Genomic DNA, 17251 nt, shown 5'->3' with positions numbered 1-17251 from the left:
TATTTTTATTTATTTGGCCTTACATGAGTGGAGTTGAATAGCTTAGTGGTAAATATGCTTGCCTTCTCATCCCAGGCTTCTGGGTTCAATTCCGGTGACATTAGGATTTTTTCTCAAGACTAAAAACAACTCCATTCCCTAAAGGCCAACTCAGACAGCGTCGGCCGACGCAGCCCGACGCGATTTGTTGTCGCGTCGGGTCTGTGTGAGTTGAACGCAGACGCGATGGTGTGCGTCGGGGGCAGTCGCGTAGTAGAATATTAAACGTGTTTAATATTTCTCACGACCGCTTAAGACTGTCCCCGACGATAAATCGGGTCGGGCTGCGTCGGCCGACGCTGTCTGAGTTGGCCTTAAGCCTCATAAAGTGACTGCTGATAAAAAGCATATTGTTATTAAATTTATTGTAGAGGGCGCCTGAACATGAACTGACCTTCTAGGATGCGCTGGAAAGGTCACCCTTTATACCTAGAGTAAAAAAAAAAAGAACATCGAGGACTACAAATGATCAGCTTCACCCCACTATGCCTCATGGACAGGTCACCGTCGTTAATATTACATAAAATATAAATACGAAAAAAATCCTTGTGGTTTTTAAATTTATTTAACTCTTGCAGATCACAATATCCTATCAATACCTATAAACAAACTCAAATACCTTAAAGACACCCTAATTATAAGCCTATTTCACCCGAACACCAACTAATAATAAGATTCAAACATCACATATCATTTTATACTTGTAAAAACATCAAAGATATTTTTTTTTTCAATTTCTTTTTAAAATGTGTTCCTATGTCACTGGACACGTAATATTTACATGCAGAAAAGGACGGGCTACACGACGAGACCCAAGGAATCGTTTAGAGAATCATTCCTTTGCTTTGCCTTTAAATTTGGTCTATATGTATTAACAAAAAGTACAATATTAATGTTGTTTTAATTCATCAGACATTGAGTAAATTAAAATTCATACAAATTTCTTCAATAGATATAGATCAATTTGTAACCACTGTTTTTTACTATAAGTAATATTACACAGAGCTACACGCCAATTATCTTCACTTCTTCATTAATGCAGTATTCCTATTCCAAAGTATGTTGTTTATAACATCACGATAGTTACTGTATATTCTTGCGTACAAGACGAGGCTTAAAACAGCATTATCACGATCGAAAAACAGGGGGGGAGGGGGTCGTCTTATACGCCAATACATACAATTCTATTCATTTTTACATCATACTAATCATATTTGCGAAACATCTGTAACACGCAAATTTGTTAATGAAATGAAAATACTGTTGATATGAAGGAACGCAATTTTAGATGCGGGGAAAAAAGATTTGACAAACATTTGACTGCCAGCTCGATGCTGTATTAAGACCTTAAATAGCAGCAAAAAGTAGGAATTTTAACGGTGAACTAGGAGGGGGCGGGGGTCGTCTTATACGCTGATCGCCTATACGCGAGAATATACGGTAATAGTATTCCTCAATGCTGCAAATCATTAACATTCTGATTCCAACAATTTGATTTTTATCTACCACTTTAGATCACAGAATATGGATTAAATTCACACAAAATCTACTTCTAAATATTACGATATTCAACTTGAGATAACCCTTAAAAATAATTTGTGGTACCATCAATTGAAAAAAAAAAATATTTGTGGTAGTAAAATGTATCTACCATCAATTAAAATATTAGTTATTATGATAGCCATTTACATAATAAAAAAAATGATTACTTTGTGGTAGGAAAATATAATTATTGTAAAGTTTAGTTGTGGTACCATTGAATAAAAATGATTTGTGGTACAAGTAAAATCAAATATAAAAATGGTTATCTGTGGCAGAGTACAATCAAATATAATTAATGTTGTTTGTAATACCATTTAAAATATATTAATTAAAAATGTTTATTTGTATCATATGCACCATGAAATGAAAGTAATATTTTTCTGGTACCATTAATATGATTATAGTATCATTTACGTATTATCAATCATTGCATAAAAGTTCATCGGCATTTAATTTCCGTAACACAAGTGCAAAATAATTTTACCATTAGCACCACCACAGAGTAAAATCAGTGTAAAACATCCATTTCGAAAAAAGAGAATAATTTGCTGTTTTCTGATATTTTAATTTCCACTTTTACGCTGAATATTTTTACGCGGAAGAACTGCAGTCATTATAGCTTCGGCTTATTATCTATTTGCTGTGAGGGCGGTCATCAAGCTGAAACTTATAAATTGGCGTTTTCAATACATTCATAGCAAAATAAAAACAAAAAATCGAATACAAAAATCATTAAGATAGATAGGAGTTTACTTTTACAGATATATAATGGTTTAGTACATACAATGAAAAAACGCAACAGGGATCTTTGGTGCACGAATAAATAAACAAGCATATATGCAACAGCCATCAATCGAGTCACAAATTGGTGGGCAATGTCCGAATCAAACACACAATGTTGGTTTGAATTTGAAGGCAGATAACATCAACAGACAAAAAAATGGCTCTGGAAAAATCTATATTAACTGATTCATTTAATTCTATTATGATTGTAATCTCATTAATTACCCAACAAACATTACTTCCTGGAAATTTCCCACAACAAATTACAAAATGTTCACATCCTATCTACTGAGTGCAGGTACTCTTACTATTATCAAAGGCATGAGCAGTCTTTCCATGCTCAATCTGTCTGAAATAAAAGCAAAACTCTGAATTTTGATTATACATGAATATGCATTAGTTGATACATAATATGCATTAGTTAATATATGAATATGCATTAGTTGTAAATGGCGCCATCTTTTTACAGACATCTGTAATTCCAAAACAACATCTATAAATTTTTTCTACAATTGCTGAAATTGTAGAGAAACCAAAAACATGACGGTAGGGATTTCCGACTTGTAGTCGATGCAATTCGCATCTTGTCTTGAACTTTGACCTTATTGCTTGCCTTACTACTAGAACGTTGCTCATTCTTTGGCTGTTTTTCTCCTTGGTGACTTCCTGAAATAAAGAAAAAACAAAAAAGATAATTGAATATTATGTTATGCAGCAGCATCCTTTAGATGGGACATAAAGGAGTTGGTCATGTGTGTTGAGTGGAGTTGAATAGCTTGGTGGTTAAGATGCTTGCCTTCCAATCCCAGGGTTCAATTCCTACCAGTTGCAGGATTTTTTTCTCACGACATAAACAACTCCACTCCCTAAATCTCATATTGAGATTTAGTTTGTGTAAAGCATCGTGTGTGCATGTTTGTCCTGTGTAAGGGATTGTCACCTACAAGTAGCACAGTGATATATATTCGCTATTGGCAATCCTTGGCACATGTGTTGTGTGCCTAAAGAAAGAATAATAATAATAATAATAATGTGTGCACATTAGGACATATGTACAGAGAACACTGTTCAGAAACAGTAGGGGATTGTTTCTAATGTAGTGGCTAAGTTAGGCGCTGCAATAAGGTTTCCCGGTGCATAATCCATATTTCCCATTTTGGGATGGGAAGAAATACAATTATTTAAGCAAGATATGATTGGCGTTTAAGTACTACTCACCTGACAGCTCCATCCCCTCCCTCCTTTGGTGTCTCAGCTCCGTCAGTGGTATCCTCCTGCCAAACATAAAATATTAATTCATTAAGAAAATAAGCTTTTAGAATGACTGATTAAAGACTAAACAATGATGAAGCATATAGACAATGGTAGAGTCTCTTTCGCATTATCACAGCCTAACAATGTAACAGTAAATGAAACGCGACTTCTACGATGTTCAGAAAGATTCCGCGCCTAGGCCTAGGAAGTAATTCTAAGGCCTACTTGGTGAGTACTATTTTCGTTACTTTTCACAACTCATAGAATCTATGTATGAAGTATATAAAACAAATATTGACTTCTCTAGATTCGGGGAACGGTGAAATGTACAGCCCCTCGGTGATGTGAAGAGCGTAGCCTATCTTCCCTCAGGCCTAAGAAAGACAGGCTACAGACTCCACATCCCACACCACCTCAGGGCAATAGATTTCACCATTTCCCTCATTTGGATCAGTACTAGTCAATGTCGGTTGTGTACAGGTCATAGTTTAGGTTGTAATATAATGTAGAGGGACTTAATATAGCTGCATTCTGCTTTATTAGTAAATAAATAGAGGTCTAGCTGGCTATAAAAGATTGGCATATTGTTTGTTGTTTACAGCACACCAGGGGGTGATTTTTTTTTTCCGTACAAGGGAGGAAAGGAGCTTTATTGATTTTTGTAGGTAACTTTGATCAGTAGGGTAAGGATGCTTTGATCTTTAGTTTATTCATAACTATGTCATCTACTAAATGTTTTGATTGGTCAAACACTTTTGGTACTTGTGCATATAAACTTGCAAATATGGATAATTTTTCATTCCTGATGATGACATAATTAATGTTGAAATATTGAATCCTGACACGATGGCCTGCATTCCGATACTTGGAGTATGTATTATACTATCTCAACGTCAATGTTTTCTTCAAAATCAGACAGCGAGCGACAATGCTGTATCTCAGAAGTTTTGTAGACATTTATCTTTGGTTGATGACATTTTGACCTCCAGAATTGAGATTTTCGATTCGAGTCAATCCAAAACGGCCCGAGTAGAGTTTCATGCAAATGTTTCGTACGGAAAAAAAAATCGCCCCCAGGGGTAGATCAATAAAATTTCCGAAAAGGGGGTGGGGCCATTGAGACACAACACTACCCTAAATGGCCCTGAGAAATTTTTGTTTTCTAGTTGCTGGAAATAGGCGTTTTGGGAGATCAATAATTTCTTTTTCCTTCTTTCTTTTTTTTAAAAACTTTCCAAAAGGGAGGGGGAAGCCTGGATCCCTAAAATCTTCCCCTGCACCTTGAAAACACTGCAGAGTAGCTAACAAAACCAAATGGTGCAAAGAACTTGCAAAGTGATTGATTGATTGATTGATTAATGAATGTCAAACTACCTTGGTCTCTAGATCTGATTTACTAGCTTTCTTTTTTCGTTGCCGTACAGGCTTTTCCTTCTTCTCTTCTTCAGTCTCTTCTTTATTATCACCTTCTTCTTTATCTGCTTCTTCCTCTTCTTCATCATCTTGAGTTTCTTCTTCATCATCCCCCGTTGGCTCATCTGTTTTCTTGTAGTCAGACTTCTTCTGTTGGTGACAAATAGAATGATATGAGAAGCAATAGAATATGATTTTATTGACTATATCACTGCATTATAAATTATATTCTACAGGAATATGGTATTGCTAATTATGTCATGTTCACCAAAATACAGTGGCAAAATATTTTGAAAATTGTTTCTTGTATTAATTATGTTCTACCATTAATAATCTTTATGAATTATTATTTTAATGAGTTGATAATAAAGGTAAAGGTAGAATAACCCATAACTCGCAGCATCATTGTGACGAGTAATATTAAAATAGGGACAAACATGCCGTTATGTAAAACCTGGTTATGAAGGCAGGAAATTAACGTTCCATTATACATGACCAAGCAGAGGATGACGGAACTTAAAGACGATACTTACAGATGGGGAACAGAACCTTGCACACAAGAAGATTGGAATGATGACAACGAGGGCATAGACGGCCCATAACCATGGCCTCTCTTCAGTTGCGCTTAGTAGACCAGATAACATTCCATCCTGTTGAAAATATTTCAAATGTCAGTCCATTTCAATCAGTTACTAAGTACTTACTTCAAGCTGAAGTGCCAAACTTCCAATCAAGCATGCAAGTATCCCCTCCCAAGATAACTCCACTGACTAGAGAAAGTTTCCATGGGTATGTTCACACACACCAGCTAACGTTAGCAGGATCCAGATTAATAACTTGCGCACTCATTGTTGTGGCCACACACAAAATCACCAATCCAGAAGATGACAGTGGGATCACTGGCCAATATAAAATTAGAAATGCGTACATCTGATCAGGCATTCTCACACGCATGCTTTCCGGATATTAACCTAACCTATGAATGCAACTTTTGAAGTTATAAGGTTCAGACATATAAAAACATCCATGTTTTTCCTTATAAAGTTGGACTATGTTCTACATGTGTTCTGAGTATTTTTATAAATAGCACCTTTTTACAATGGTTATGACAGGCTAGGGTAAGGCCATTCCTACACCTTTCTACTCCCCAAGGGGTGCCATTTTGCCAGGTTGCTGCCGATTGCCACAAACGTCTAGTCCACAGCAGGGCCTGGACGAATCCGATACTGCAACTTATAAACAGCTATAATTTTAATATAATTTATATTAAATAATTATTTTATTTTTGTACTTACTCCTGATAACACGGAAGACTCATCGCCGCTCTTGAGAGCCCATGAATCAGCAGCCCATTGGTCAGCGACTTCTTTCGATGATGTCACAATAAAATTATCAAATACAATATCATTGTTCATTGTCCACAGTTCCAAGCCAAGTGCGCCCTCAAGAGATAAGAAAACAGTAATTGTAACATAAAAGAGCACTTCAAAGAAAATATACCTTTAAATAGAACATATATTTAAAAAAAAACAAAACTAAATATATTCTATAGAATATAATAATAAATAAGGAACTGTAAGAACTATTTTATAGCAGGTAATTTTTATAGATTATTGTTGTGATGATGACATCTAATATTAATAAACAATTAGAAGAATAAATGGAAGAATGAACAATTGTATGAATAGATGAATTTTTTCAACAATGCATAAATGAATTAAATTAATTCAATGTTTCAATTTTTCAATTCAATTTTATTCACAATAATGCTTATTGTATAATATTACAGATAAAATTAATGATTAAATAGAAAAACCGATCTAAAGTGTTTACTTACAATTGGTGTCATTTTGAAAGGCTCTAGATCTTGGAAGTAGTCTGGGTTAGGTATCATGCGTGGAGACCACTCCCCTTTGTATGCTTCATTGTCAATCATCGGTGCCTTCCATTTACCCTTAAAGTCTGGATTATCAAGCATCTCTGGTTTCCATTCTCCACATCCAATATCTTCACATAGAGGATTTTCTATAAGAATTTTGAAATAATAAATATAATTACATACAGGTAGTCCCAGACTTAGCTATTAGTTAGGCATATTCATTAAGTTGGGCACACGCTAGGTATACAGTCGTCGACCGACACAATTCCATGGAGGAACGCAAGAGGACGAGGAGTATGCAATAGATTGTTTTTACTGATGTTTCACTCGGACCACCACCAACGACAGAGATACAACCGCTGCGTCCACTGCTCCCACAATATTAGTATGCAAGACACCTGTCTATCATTTTAAGAAAATGGCACATAAAATTAAGTGAAAAATACAACTTACTGATCTTGGGTGCTTCCCATTCTCCATCCATTTCATCATCCCTACAAAATGAATAAGATTAATACATATTTATGATTAAAACATTTACTGACACTCAATAATTTAATTTAAGATATAATGAACATTGACTGATATTTATTATTACAATCATTATCAACTGTCAATAATGTCATTAAAGATATATTATAAAGTTATACTGCCAAACAAAACTATAAGAGGAAGCGACTGTCACAATACAAATATAAATTCCACATGGAATAAGGATTGTGGGGGGAGGGGGTTGAAGGGCCTTTATTAGATGCCTAAGGGATATAATTTCATTAAAGATATATTATAAAGATACATTCTGGAGGTTGGAAGGGAGCGGAAGGGAGGGGGGAGAGAGTATATTCCCCTTATATTAGCTGCCTAGGAATAGGCTGGTGCAGCACATGACTTACCAATCTTCAGGTTTCTCACTATCCGGATCTGGAATGAGTTCTGGTTCATCATCCAGCCAACCTTCAGGCTTGACTGCATCCGGGTCTGGAATCTTCCTGGGTGCGTCCTCATCCCAATCCTCAGGCTTGGTAGCATCAGGATCTGGAATCCTACGGGAATTGGCAAACAATTAATATAATTTAAATGATCATGGCTTCAGATATCAATCAGACATCTCCTTTTAGAGACTGAATATACAGTCAGTATATCAGATACATGGACATTGTTTGCGGAGGGCCAAATATATCTAGTGCCAAGAAGACGTCGTTTGCTGGCATGCTGCTTGTATTACTAGGCGGTACTATCGTGACCACTGGATTAAGATCTCCCATATAATTTAAACATAGAAGTTACAAAGGCCAAGGCATTACAGAATAAAAAGAAAAGCTGAACAAACTAATTATGTTGCTTAGTGTTGAAAAGGTTTCAAAGTAGAAGAGGAGGGCTGCATTTGTATGTAATAGTATTATAATCATCATCATCAATACTAATTCCAGTACCATCCTCTTCTTCATCCATATTAATACCAGTACCATCCTCATCTTCATCAATACCTATACCATCATCATCACCACCAATACCAGTATCATCATCACTATAAACATCATCATTGGTATTACCACCACCATAATCACTACCTAACACCATCACCACTACCAACACTATCACCACCACCATCATCACTACCAACACCATCACCACCATCATCACCACCACCAACACCAACACCATTACCACCACCATCATCATTACCAACACCATCACCACCACCATCTTCTGAAATATTCATAATCACACTTACTTCTTCCTATCATCCCAGTCCTCTGGTTTAGAGTCTTTTGGATCAGGAATTTCCTCAGGCGGATTTACAGGTGGGCTGAAAAGAAACAACAGAAGGAAATATGTAATAATAATAATAATAATATGTCATTCTTATATAGAGCTTAATGCCTTTACAAAGCCTTTAAGCCCTTCACATTACTACCCCGGTCATTGGAATAAACCCATATGGAACACATTGAACACCAAATTAAATTATTAAATTAAATTCTATTATTATTCCATAATATTGCGGCTAGTAATCAGCGCAGTTGTGTTGGAACCTACCAGGTACCCACTTGTACTCCTGGGTGGAGAGAGGCATCCGTAGATAAAGTGCCTTGCCCAAGGACACAAGCAATTTGCACAGAGAGAGTTTTGAACCCCCGACCTCAAGGTTGGGAGTCCAAGCCACAACCTGTGTAATACATTCTGATCAATCTCATATAAGGTGAAATAACAGACATGCAACAAAATGAAAAGGGGAGTGGGCAAGAAATTCGCTATTGATGAACATGTTTAATACTTACTTGACATCTTCAAGAAGATTACCGGAGTTCATGCTCTTCTGATCTATGAACATCTCAAATGAATTATCAGGTTCGACAACTAAAAAAAATAAGCATTAAGTTAAAGGTAAATTTTCAATCAGTTGAACCTACAAAACAGAAGTTATATATTATTATGCAATCAAAGTTCATAAAAACAAAACATGGCGCCAAAAGGCTGAATTACGAATTACGTTTACAAGAGGATTAACCAACAACATAATAAATGAAAATTACAAAACTAAAAAAGAAAAAAATTGTGAAAATATGTATATATAAAATTGTTTAAATAATTACATAAAATTACAATAATTTAATTAAAAGAGAAATATTATTTAAAGAAAACTACATTATTACAAAAATTATTGTTGATTTTTAATTATAATACATTAAAAAATGCATTTTATACACATAAAGTTATGTAAAAACAACCAACGAATAGAATTGTCATATGCGGTTTGTTCAATTTTCCAATTACAGTAGATAGACTGCAGTTCTTTCAATTTTTTTTTTTTGTGAAAGTGAAGATTAAGACGATATGTAATTTTGAAATTCGCAACCATAAAAAAAATTTAGGCCTTTGTGTAAAACTGTGTAAAACCTTACAATATTCAGACAATATTGGAATAAGTAGTATAAAGTTTCATAGAAAAAAGGTAAAAACATACCGAGGGTGAACAAATGAGTTTTCTTATCAGTAAAAACATGTGAAAATGAGCCACTAGGTTTTTTGGCATGTTTCTCCTGCAATAAAATAAAAGAAGCATCAGTTAAGAGACAACAGCAAAATTATACCCTAATCGTCAATAGAGAACAGCATTTGTTTTACTTGTATTAGTGAATGTGTGCAAAACACAAAAAGAATCAATAGAGGGCGCTATTCATCAGGTATTGAGTTTTAATTAACAAAAACATGTGACATGCCTAAATATGGATGTGATGACATCACAACATCACCATATATAGGCACATTATCACTATATATGGAACACCATTAGTAAAAAATTTTCTTGACATGTCAACATCTCATTAACTTTTTCTTTTAACTATGTTATCCGTAGTTCTGCAGAAATAAAATATATAACAATTATAATAATAATAATAATTAAACATTGTTTCTTACCTCAAATTCGCCTGTCTTAGGGTTCTTGTGTCGGAAGATAAAATGAAACTGTAAATGGAAGTAAAACAAAAATTGAATTATTTTCAATACAAAGAAATTTTTAACACTTATTTGCAGACTTAACAGCAAGTACAATTGTCATTAACATGATGGGGCAAGATTCTCTATATACCAAGTCTAATAAGAGTTGTTTTTAGTTTAAAAAATATATATAGGAAAATTGAAAGGCAAAGAAGTAACCACTCCACAGAACAAATTAATAAAATTAAATATTTATGTTGACCTAGTCCGTGTCGCATGTTGAAAGTTTGAGAAGGTTTAAATAAGCCATATGTCAAGCCTAAATTACCAACATTAACACTTTATACTGCTGTTCTAATACTATCTTTCATTTTATCATCTGAAACTACAAGTTACAATTTTATTACATTTTTTATTTCTTAGATTGGTTGCTAAGCACATTTCACTGAGCATGCAGTCATCCATGAAATGTTGAAATTTGACATGCAAAATGAAGAATATTTACCTTAGAATCAGCACCGCATTTATCAGGCCCAAACATAATGGTGTAAGGCGTTTTATCTGTGAAAGCATTCTGAAATATATAATAAACCAATGATATATTTTGTAGTCTAAACACAGATTGTCTTGTATTTGCAAGACAATAGACAATATTATTAGCAAAAACACAACCGGGCCAAATAAGGACCGACATAAGGCCAACAAAGTTTGTGGTAGTCTTTTTATATTACCATAGTGATCTAGGTAAGCCAATCCTATTGAACACAAAGTATATATAATAACAAATGTTTTATCTGTGAAAGCATTCTGAAATATATAATAAATCAATGATATATTTTGTAGTCTAAACACAGAGTGTCTTGTATTTGCCAAGACAATAGACAATATTATGAGCAAAAACAAAACAGGGCCAAATAAGGACAGACATAAGCCTAACAACGTTTGTGGTAGTGTTTTTATATTACCATAGTGATCTAGGTAAGCCAATCCCATTGAACACAAAGTATATATAATACATTATATATATATCATTTATTACAAAACCAGCATTGTTATTAAATTATTGTATACTTTAGTACAGAGAAGCTGTAATACTTTTACTCATAACTTTGACAATAGTACGTCAATTCCGGTAAATGACCTATCCTTTTAAAGCCTATTTTGTGGAGAATAGTAATATATATTAAAGTAAATTTTCTTCTTCTGGTCACCAATGCTGGCTTTGGCATGCCAAGCCTCGTATTATAAATTAATGTAATTGCATTCACAATACAACTATTTTGCGGTTTGTCAGAAGGGACAGCTTTGCAATTAATATAGGTTTCAGTGTCTTAAATGACAAATTTTCTCTTGTTTGGGAGGAAATTGAAGACACAAGCCTTGCTATTTGATTATTTATTGTGAGTGATAAACATGCATTGTTTCTGTACAACAAACAGGATATGTATAACACATGACAATGACAAAAATTTAGTGAGGTGGAATTCCTGTAATTGTAAAAGTTACTTTCTCATGACATGCATAGAAGACATTTTAATTATTTGTGAGTGTGTGTAAATATATAGGCTTCAAGTTATATAACATTCAACCATTGGAAAGCACTCTTTAAAAATACATCAAAGCATTAATATATTTGTGAGCCAATAAAAAAATATTATGGAAAACTCACCAGCTTTAGACTATCATCTTTGGATAATAATTTAATGTAAGCACCACCACAATCTAGGTCATTTTGGAACTTGACCTCATATCTAATTGGTAGAAAAATAGTCAAATGACAAAATAATTGTCTAATTGTTGGTACTGTCGATCATTTTTAAAACAAACAAATATAGTAAAAAACATATTGTCATAACAGGATTCAAAACTAAGTCATTCAGATTATTGTTCAGGTGATCAATGGTATATGCCCTTGGATTTTACCATGAGGACATGGATAAATCAAATTATATTAACTGTATCAAAAGATCATATTATACTTACTGGACAATAAATGGTTGATCATCAAAGACAAATGGTTTATCTAGATTAGTAGCAATAGCGTGGTGCTTTGCTTTAGACTGAAAAGAAACAAGAAGGTTCGTTAATAAAAGAAAATGACTCTGAACCATAAATAATATGGCCCCAGTGGTCATTATTTAACATTTCAAACGAATGTAAAAATGCAGGAAGTCCTACATCCATTTAGTAAATGGTAATGTATATGTAGAGCGCAACAGAATCGTCTCAAGGCACTGATAGTATTCAAACCATGAATAATACAAAAAAATCAAATAAAAAAATAAAAAAATGAGGCGGCATTTCCCTTTTGTGCTTACAGTTGGATGCCATTTTTGGCTGCCGCCTCATTTTATTCATCAAAATGACATCCAACTTTAAGGACAAAAGGGAATGAACATGTGCACCTACGTTGAGATAATGTCACCACAACTGTGTACACGTAGGTACCCCAGCGTCAGTATGCTGGGCTCCGGTAGCTTCCACCTAGGACAGTGGGGATCCCAAATTTGTGACAAAACGAATAAAATATACACAATTTTTACCTTAAGTACTAGACCCAGATCTCCAACTAAGGACTGCTTAGACGGTTCCTCAACTTTCCACTTCCCATCATATTTAGCAATTTCATCTTCAACACCATCTTTCTTTGCTTCAGATGGTATCCAACTGAGAGTAAAATAAAAATATATATATAAATTATTTCTGAACACAGTATTGACATGAAGCACTATAGAAATCAAACAAGAAGTGGTTTGGCGCAGCAGGAACATTTTGGTTTCCTAACCTCGATGTCAGGGTTCCAATCCCTCGATGTGCATTTCACTTGTATTTAATTCAATGACTGAGGTAATGATAATGTAAAGCGCATAGAGTAATTATCATAATGCGCCACAGAAGCCGACCATTATTATTATTATTATTAATATTATTACGTTATTATTGTTATAAATCCCTAAACATTTAAGCCTTTGATAAGTCGATTAGAAATTATTAACAAACATTATCATCATTAATTAAATTCGGAAAATACTATTCCAAGTACGAATGAGGGATGCAACATATTGTTATCAAAGACGAAAAATTCAGAAAACAGTGCCATATTATTAGAGAGAGTGGATGGATTTGGCGGTAGAAAGTCAGGGAATATATCCTCCAAGAAAAAATTTGGCCTATAAATCTGACCACGCATTTTGGAAGATAAGGGCAGATTTATCTGATTCCTGATGATGACATAATTAATGTCGAAATATTGAATCCCAACACGATGGCGTGTATTTCAATACTTGGAGTATGTATTATACTTTCTTATCTGAGATTAATCAGTGGACATTTCGGTTTAAGGGCAGATTTCTGCGCAGATTTTGCCGAAAACTGCGCATTGAAGAAATCTTAATATATAACCAATGCTATTATGCAGCAATTACAATTCCGTGTACCTATTTTCCTGGCAATTTTCCACGCAAATTTGAACCGATTTTTGATATATCCTCCTTGCAATTAAAAAACTTTACAGTATGGGCTGTCATAATACGGTAACAAAACCAGTACCTTGTTCCTAAAACATCTGTATTGTCAAAAGCTTGATGGAGGTGAGTATCACCGGCTGGCTCAGGTGCGGTATATTCTGTACTGACTTCAACATCTTCATCAGCAGACACTAATAATGACGACATCAACAAGAGGATACCTATAGTTACCACCTTCATTTTCATTCTGAAATAAACAATATTTAAAAAAAACATACAACTTATTTTGCACTAGTATGAATGAAATGAATCTTTTGTTTTTTACTCTGTTTTTTAGTCAACAATTTAAGTTTTGTTGGTTCCACCAAGGAGTTAAATTGACTGGAGATCCAATGCTGTCTTCTAAACCGCGACCATTGCCTAAAGACACAATAAACCCATTATGATGAAGAACAAACAAACCGCCAATTACGAAGGTGGTTTACGAGCAATAACGTACAGACTGGCTTCCACAGCACAGCACTGTATTGGGAGACAAGGACATAAACAACAAACCAATAGTAAAACCCTACGTGCAGTTTGAAGTCCATAGTTAAACCATTCTTCTTTGGATGCTCTGTTAATTGGGATTTCGCGCCCTATATCTTGGCGAAGAAAAGCAAAAGAATCAGATCATTTTTTATTTGTCCGTACTCATATGAAATTATAGCTATCATTTATGATGTCTACAATTTCAGAGGATTTTTAAACAAGATTTAAACACTTTCTTTTCCTGTTTTCCCGTAAAATTGATCATCCACCTACCCTTTTAAAATGTCTAAGTAGGCCTATATATAAAACATTTTAGAATAAAATTAATTTGAAAACAAATTTGAGGAACACGGTGCACACAAGCTGCGAAACACATTGGGCAAAAGTGTTGAATTTCCAGGACCAATCCCAGCAATCAATGTCTAAATAATTACACATTACCATTCTAAGGCTTAACCACACACCCTTCTTTAGTTTTCTAGACATAGGCCTAGGACTAGCTAGGGGCCTAGGACCATAGTAGCTAGGCAGGCCTACAAAAACCCTGCAGTTCTAGGCCTACCTCCCCCAGTAAAAATGTTGTTCTTATTTTATTCTACTGCAGATTAATTTTTTCTCAAAGCATACATAAGCTAAGCCTAGGCTCGCCTACAGTAGCTAGAAACGTAGGCTAAATGCCTAAATTACAATGGACGGGAAAAAGCCCTCACTCAGCAAGTCTGAGACGAAGGGGGAGTGGCCTCGTTTGTCTCGAGAAATCACCGCTACGAGAACCTTCCATACGCTGTCGCAATGACTTTCGCTACCTGGCCTAGCCTAGCCTCAGCCAGCTTGCACGCTCGTCACCGCCAACCGGCGTAACAAAGGCACATGAAAAATATATAATTTACGAGTTATTTTCGATCAGTGTAGAAAGTATATTCGAAGAAAATACAGTCGATAAGATTCAAAGTACTTACCAATAAAATAAACTTCAAGGAAGTCAATGAACGACCCTTATTCTAGGCCTTACTATAATACTAATGTTTTACAAGCAATGATAAGGACCCACGCTGGTTCTTCGTGGAGCAATGTGACTGGCTAGAATTAATGTTAAGGGTACTTATTAGTACGCATGCGTACACGAAACCGCCTTTGTTCTCTTCGTTCGTACAGTTGGATATCTCATCGGACTTAAGTACGATTGGTTGAAAGTGGAAAACTGAACAAAAAATGTCCTTATGTACGTCTACCCAGAAAACTTTCTCTATAAGAAAAAAAAGCCATAATTCAATCTCGTCAGATAGGTCTTTTTTGACCATTTATTATACCAGTAAGAAGTAACGAGATAGTTTCATGTAAGCACTCTTTTTGCTTTCAAACTATATAATACCAGTACTATAAACAAATTGATGTCCATTGATTTTAGACCTGTGGGTTACCATTTTCCCAACCATCATTCATGGGGTTATAATAAAATTTAAAAGAATTAAGCCTATATCTATATAGAGAAAAAGTGACAAGAAGTACAGGCTATATTTGCATATTCCCATGCAACTTGCATATAATTTGCATAATGTTAAACTGTATTATTTAATATATGATTATATTTTTTAGATAAAATAAAGGAAGTTTAGTTAAATTTAATGTTAATTATTTTAATATTTATGAACTACAACTGAAATATTTCAAATTTTTCCTTTCATTTTACAATTCAAATAAGTAATTTCACTTTACCATAAGACAATAGCCGGAAGGTCCACTGATTAATAACTTTCCACGTTCTTATAAGACAATAGGCCTATTGGTTTTGGTTTTATTAAACCTGACCAGGAAATACATGTAGCCTATGATAATAAACCTAAGCTATATATATATATATATATAAACATATATATATATATATATAAACATTTAGGTATTTAAAGTTACCTGCTTCTTTCCCCGAACGGGTTCCTATAAGTGCTTGGTCATATTTTCGAGGTTCTAACATAGTACACTGTAAACTTGCCACAAGTCTCTGGATTTTTCGTAGTGCATTAGCGCATTTCGGAAAGCGCCACCAGCGTCAGTTTATGTTGAGAAACTTTTTTGATGAGAATCATTTCAACTGATTAAGACAAAGATTAGGGACTGGAACCCAGTCTAAGTACGCTATATAGTTGCATGACACCTATTAAAGACATTCACCCCTCTAGTTCCCCAGAGCATATATACCTGTATAGTAGTGTTGCAATCTGTGACTAACTGTATGTACATTCCTGAGGTTGTACTACGTCGTTTGTTTGTATTATTAGCGAGTAGTCGCGGGAGGAGCTTCCGGCACTCTTTGTTAGTGCAAGGCTCATCACATATCAAGTTAATAAAGTTAAGATTTGTTCTTTTCAGTGTATTAGGTTGAATTACGTGTATTATGTTGAAGATTGTTATTAAGAATTTAAATTAAATTACAAACATTACAATTCTCAGTATAAAAACTGTGAAAATTGCTACAGAAGTATGTTAAAATGCCTAGCACATCAAACTACATATACATAGATATTCTAGTTTTAAAATATATCTTTAAAAATACATGCACATTAAAAGAAAATTTAAAAAAAACCACATTAAAATTGTTCTATTTTCAATTTTTTCAGTATGAAAATATAAAAAATGCTACATACATACCCCCTTGCTTTTCTTCCTTCTTCCTATTTTTTGTAGACTTCAATAAAAAATAACATAATTTTAACATTATTTACTTATCTTTATTGCTTTATTTAAATATTATAAATATTATTATAAAACATAAATGATACTTCCTTTATATTTGTATTTTTTTATATAAATGTTTAAACAATTCTAATTATTAAATTAAACTGTAAACGTAAATTTACGTAGATTAGATCAATAAAAAATGGACATAGTAATCCTTATCTAT

The 17251-nt window shown here is 34.1% G+C and overlaps 1 protein-coding gene across 1 annotated transcript; it reads right to left on the bottom strand.

Moving 5' to 3' along the window:
* Window positions 1–582: 582 nt before the first annotated feature.
* On the bottom strand, window positions 583–15468 carry LOC117108129 (calnexin-like). Its single transcript, XM_033250079.1, has 18 exons — window positions 15312–15468; window positions 13904–14068; window positions 12898–13021; window positions 12338–12414; window positions 12024–12105; window positions 10860–10928; window positions 10334–10381; window positions 9879–9954; window positions 9193–9271; window positions 8646–8720; window positions 7804–7953; window positions 7364–7404; window positions 6869–7056; window positions 6327–6473; window positions 5565–5681; window positions 4993–5181; window positions 3583–3638; window positions 583–3030 (listed from the first exon to the last, which is right to left on the bottom strand). Exons 2-18 carry the CDS (start codon window positions 14065–14067, stop codon window positions 2997–2999), a joined length of 1716 nt encoding a protein of 571 aa, XP_033105970.1. The 5' UTR covers window position 14068; window positions 15312–15468; the 3' UTR covers window positions 583–2996.
* Between the last annotated feature and the right edge of the window lie 1783 nt (window positions 15469–17251).

Source organism: Anneissia japonica, unplaced genomic scaffold (genome assembly GCF_011630105.1).
Source record: "Anneissia japonica isolate Jap-2015-1 unplaced genomic scaffold, ASM1163010v1 scaffold288284_len1145801_cov181, whole genome shotgun sequence".
NCBI lineage: Eukaryota > Metazoa > Echinodermata > Crinoidea > Comatulida > Comatulidae > Anneissia > Anneissia japonica.
This window is presented reverse-complemented; position numbering and strand designations above follow the sequence as displayed.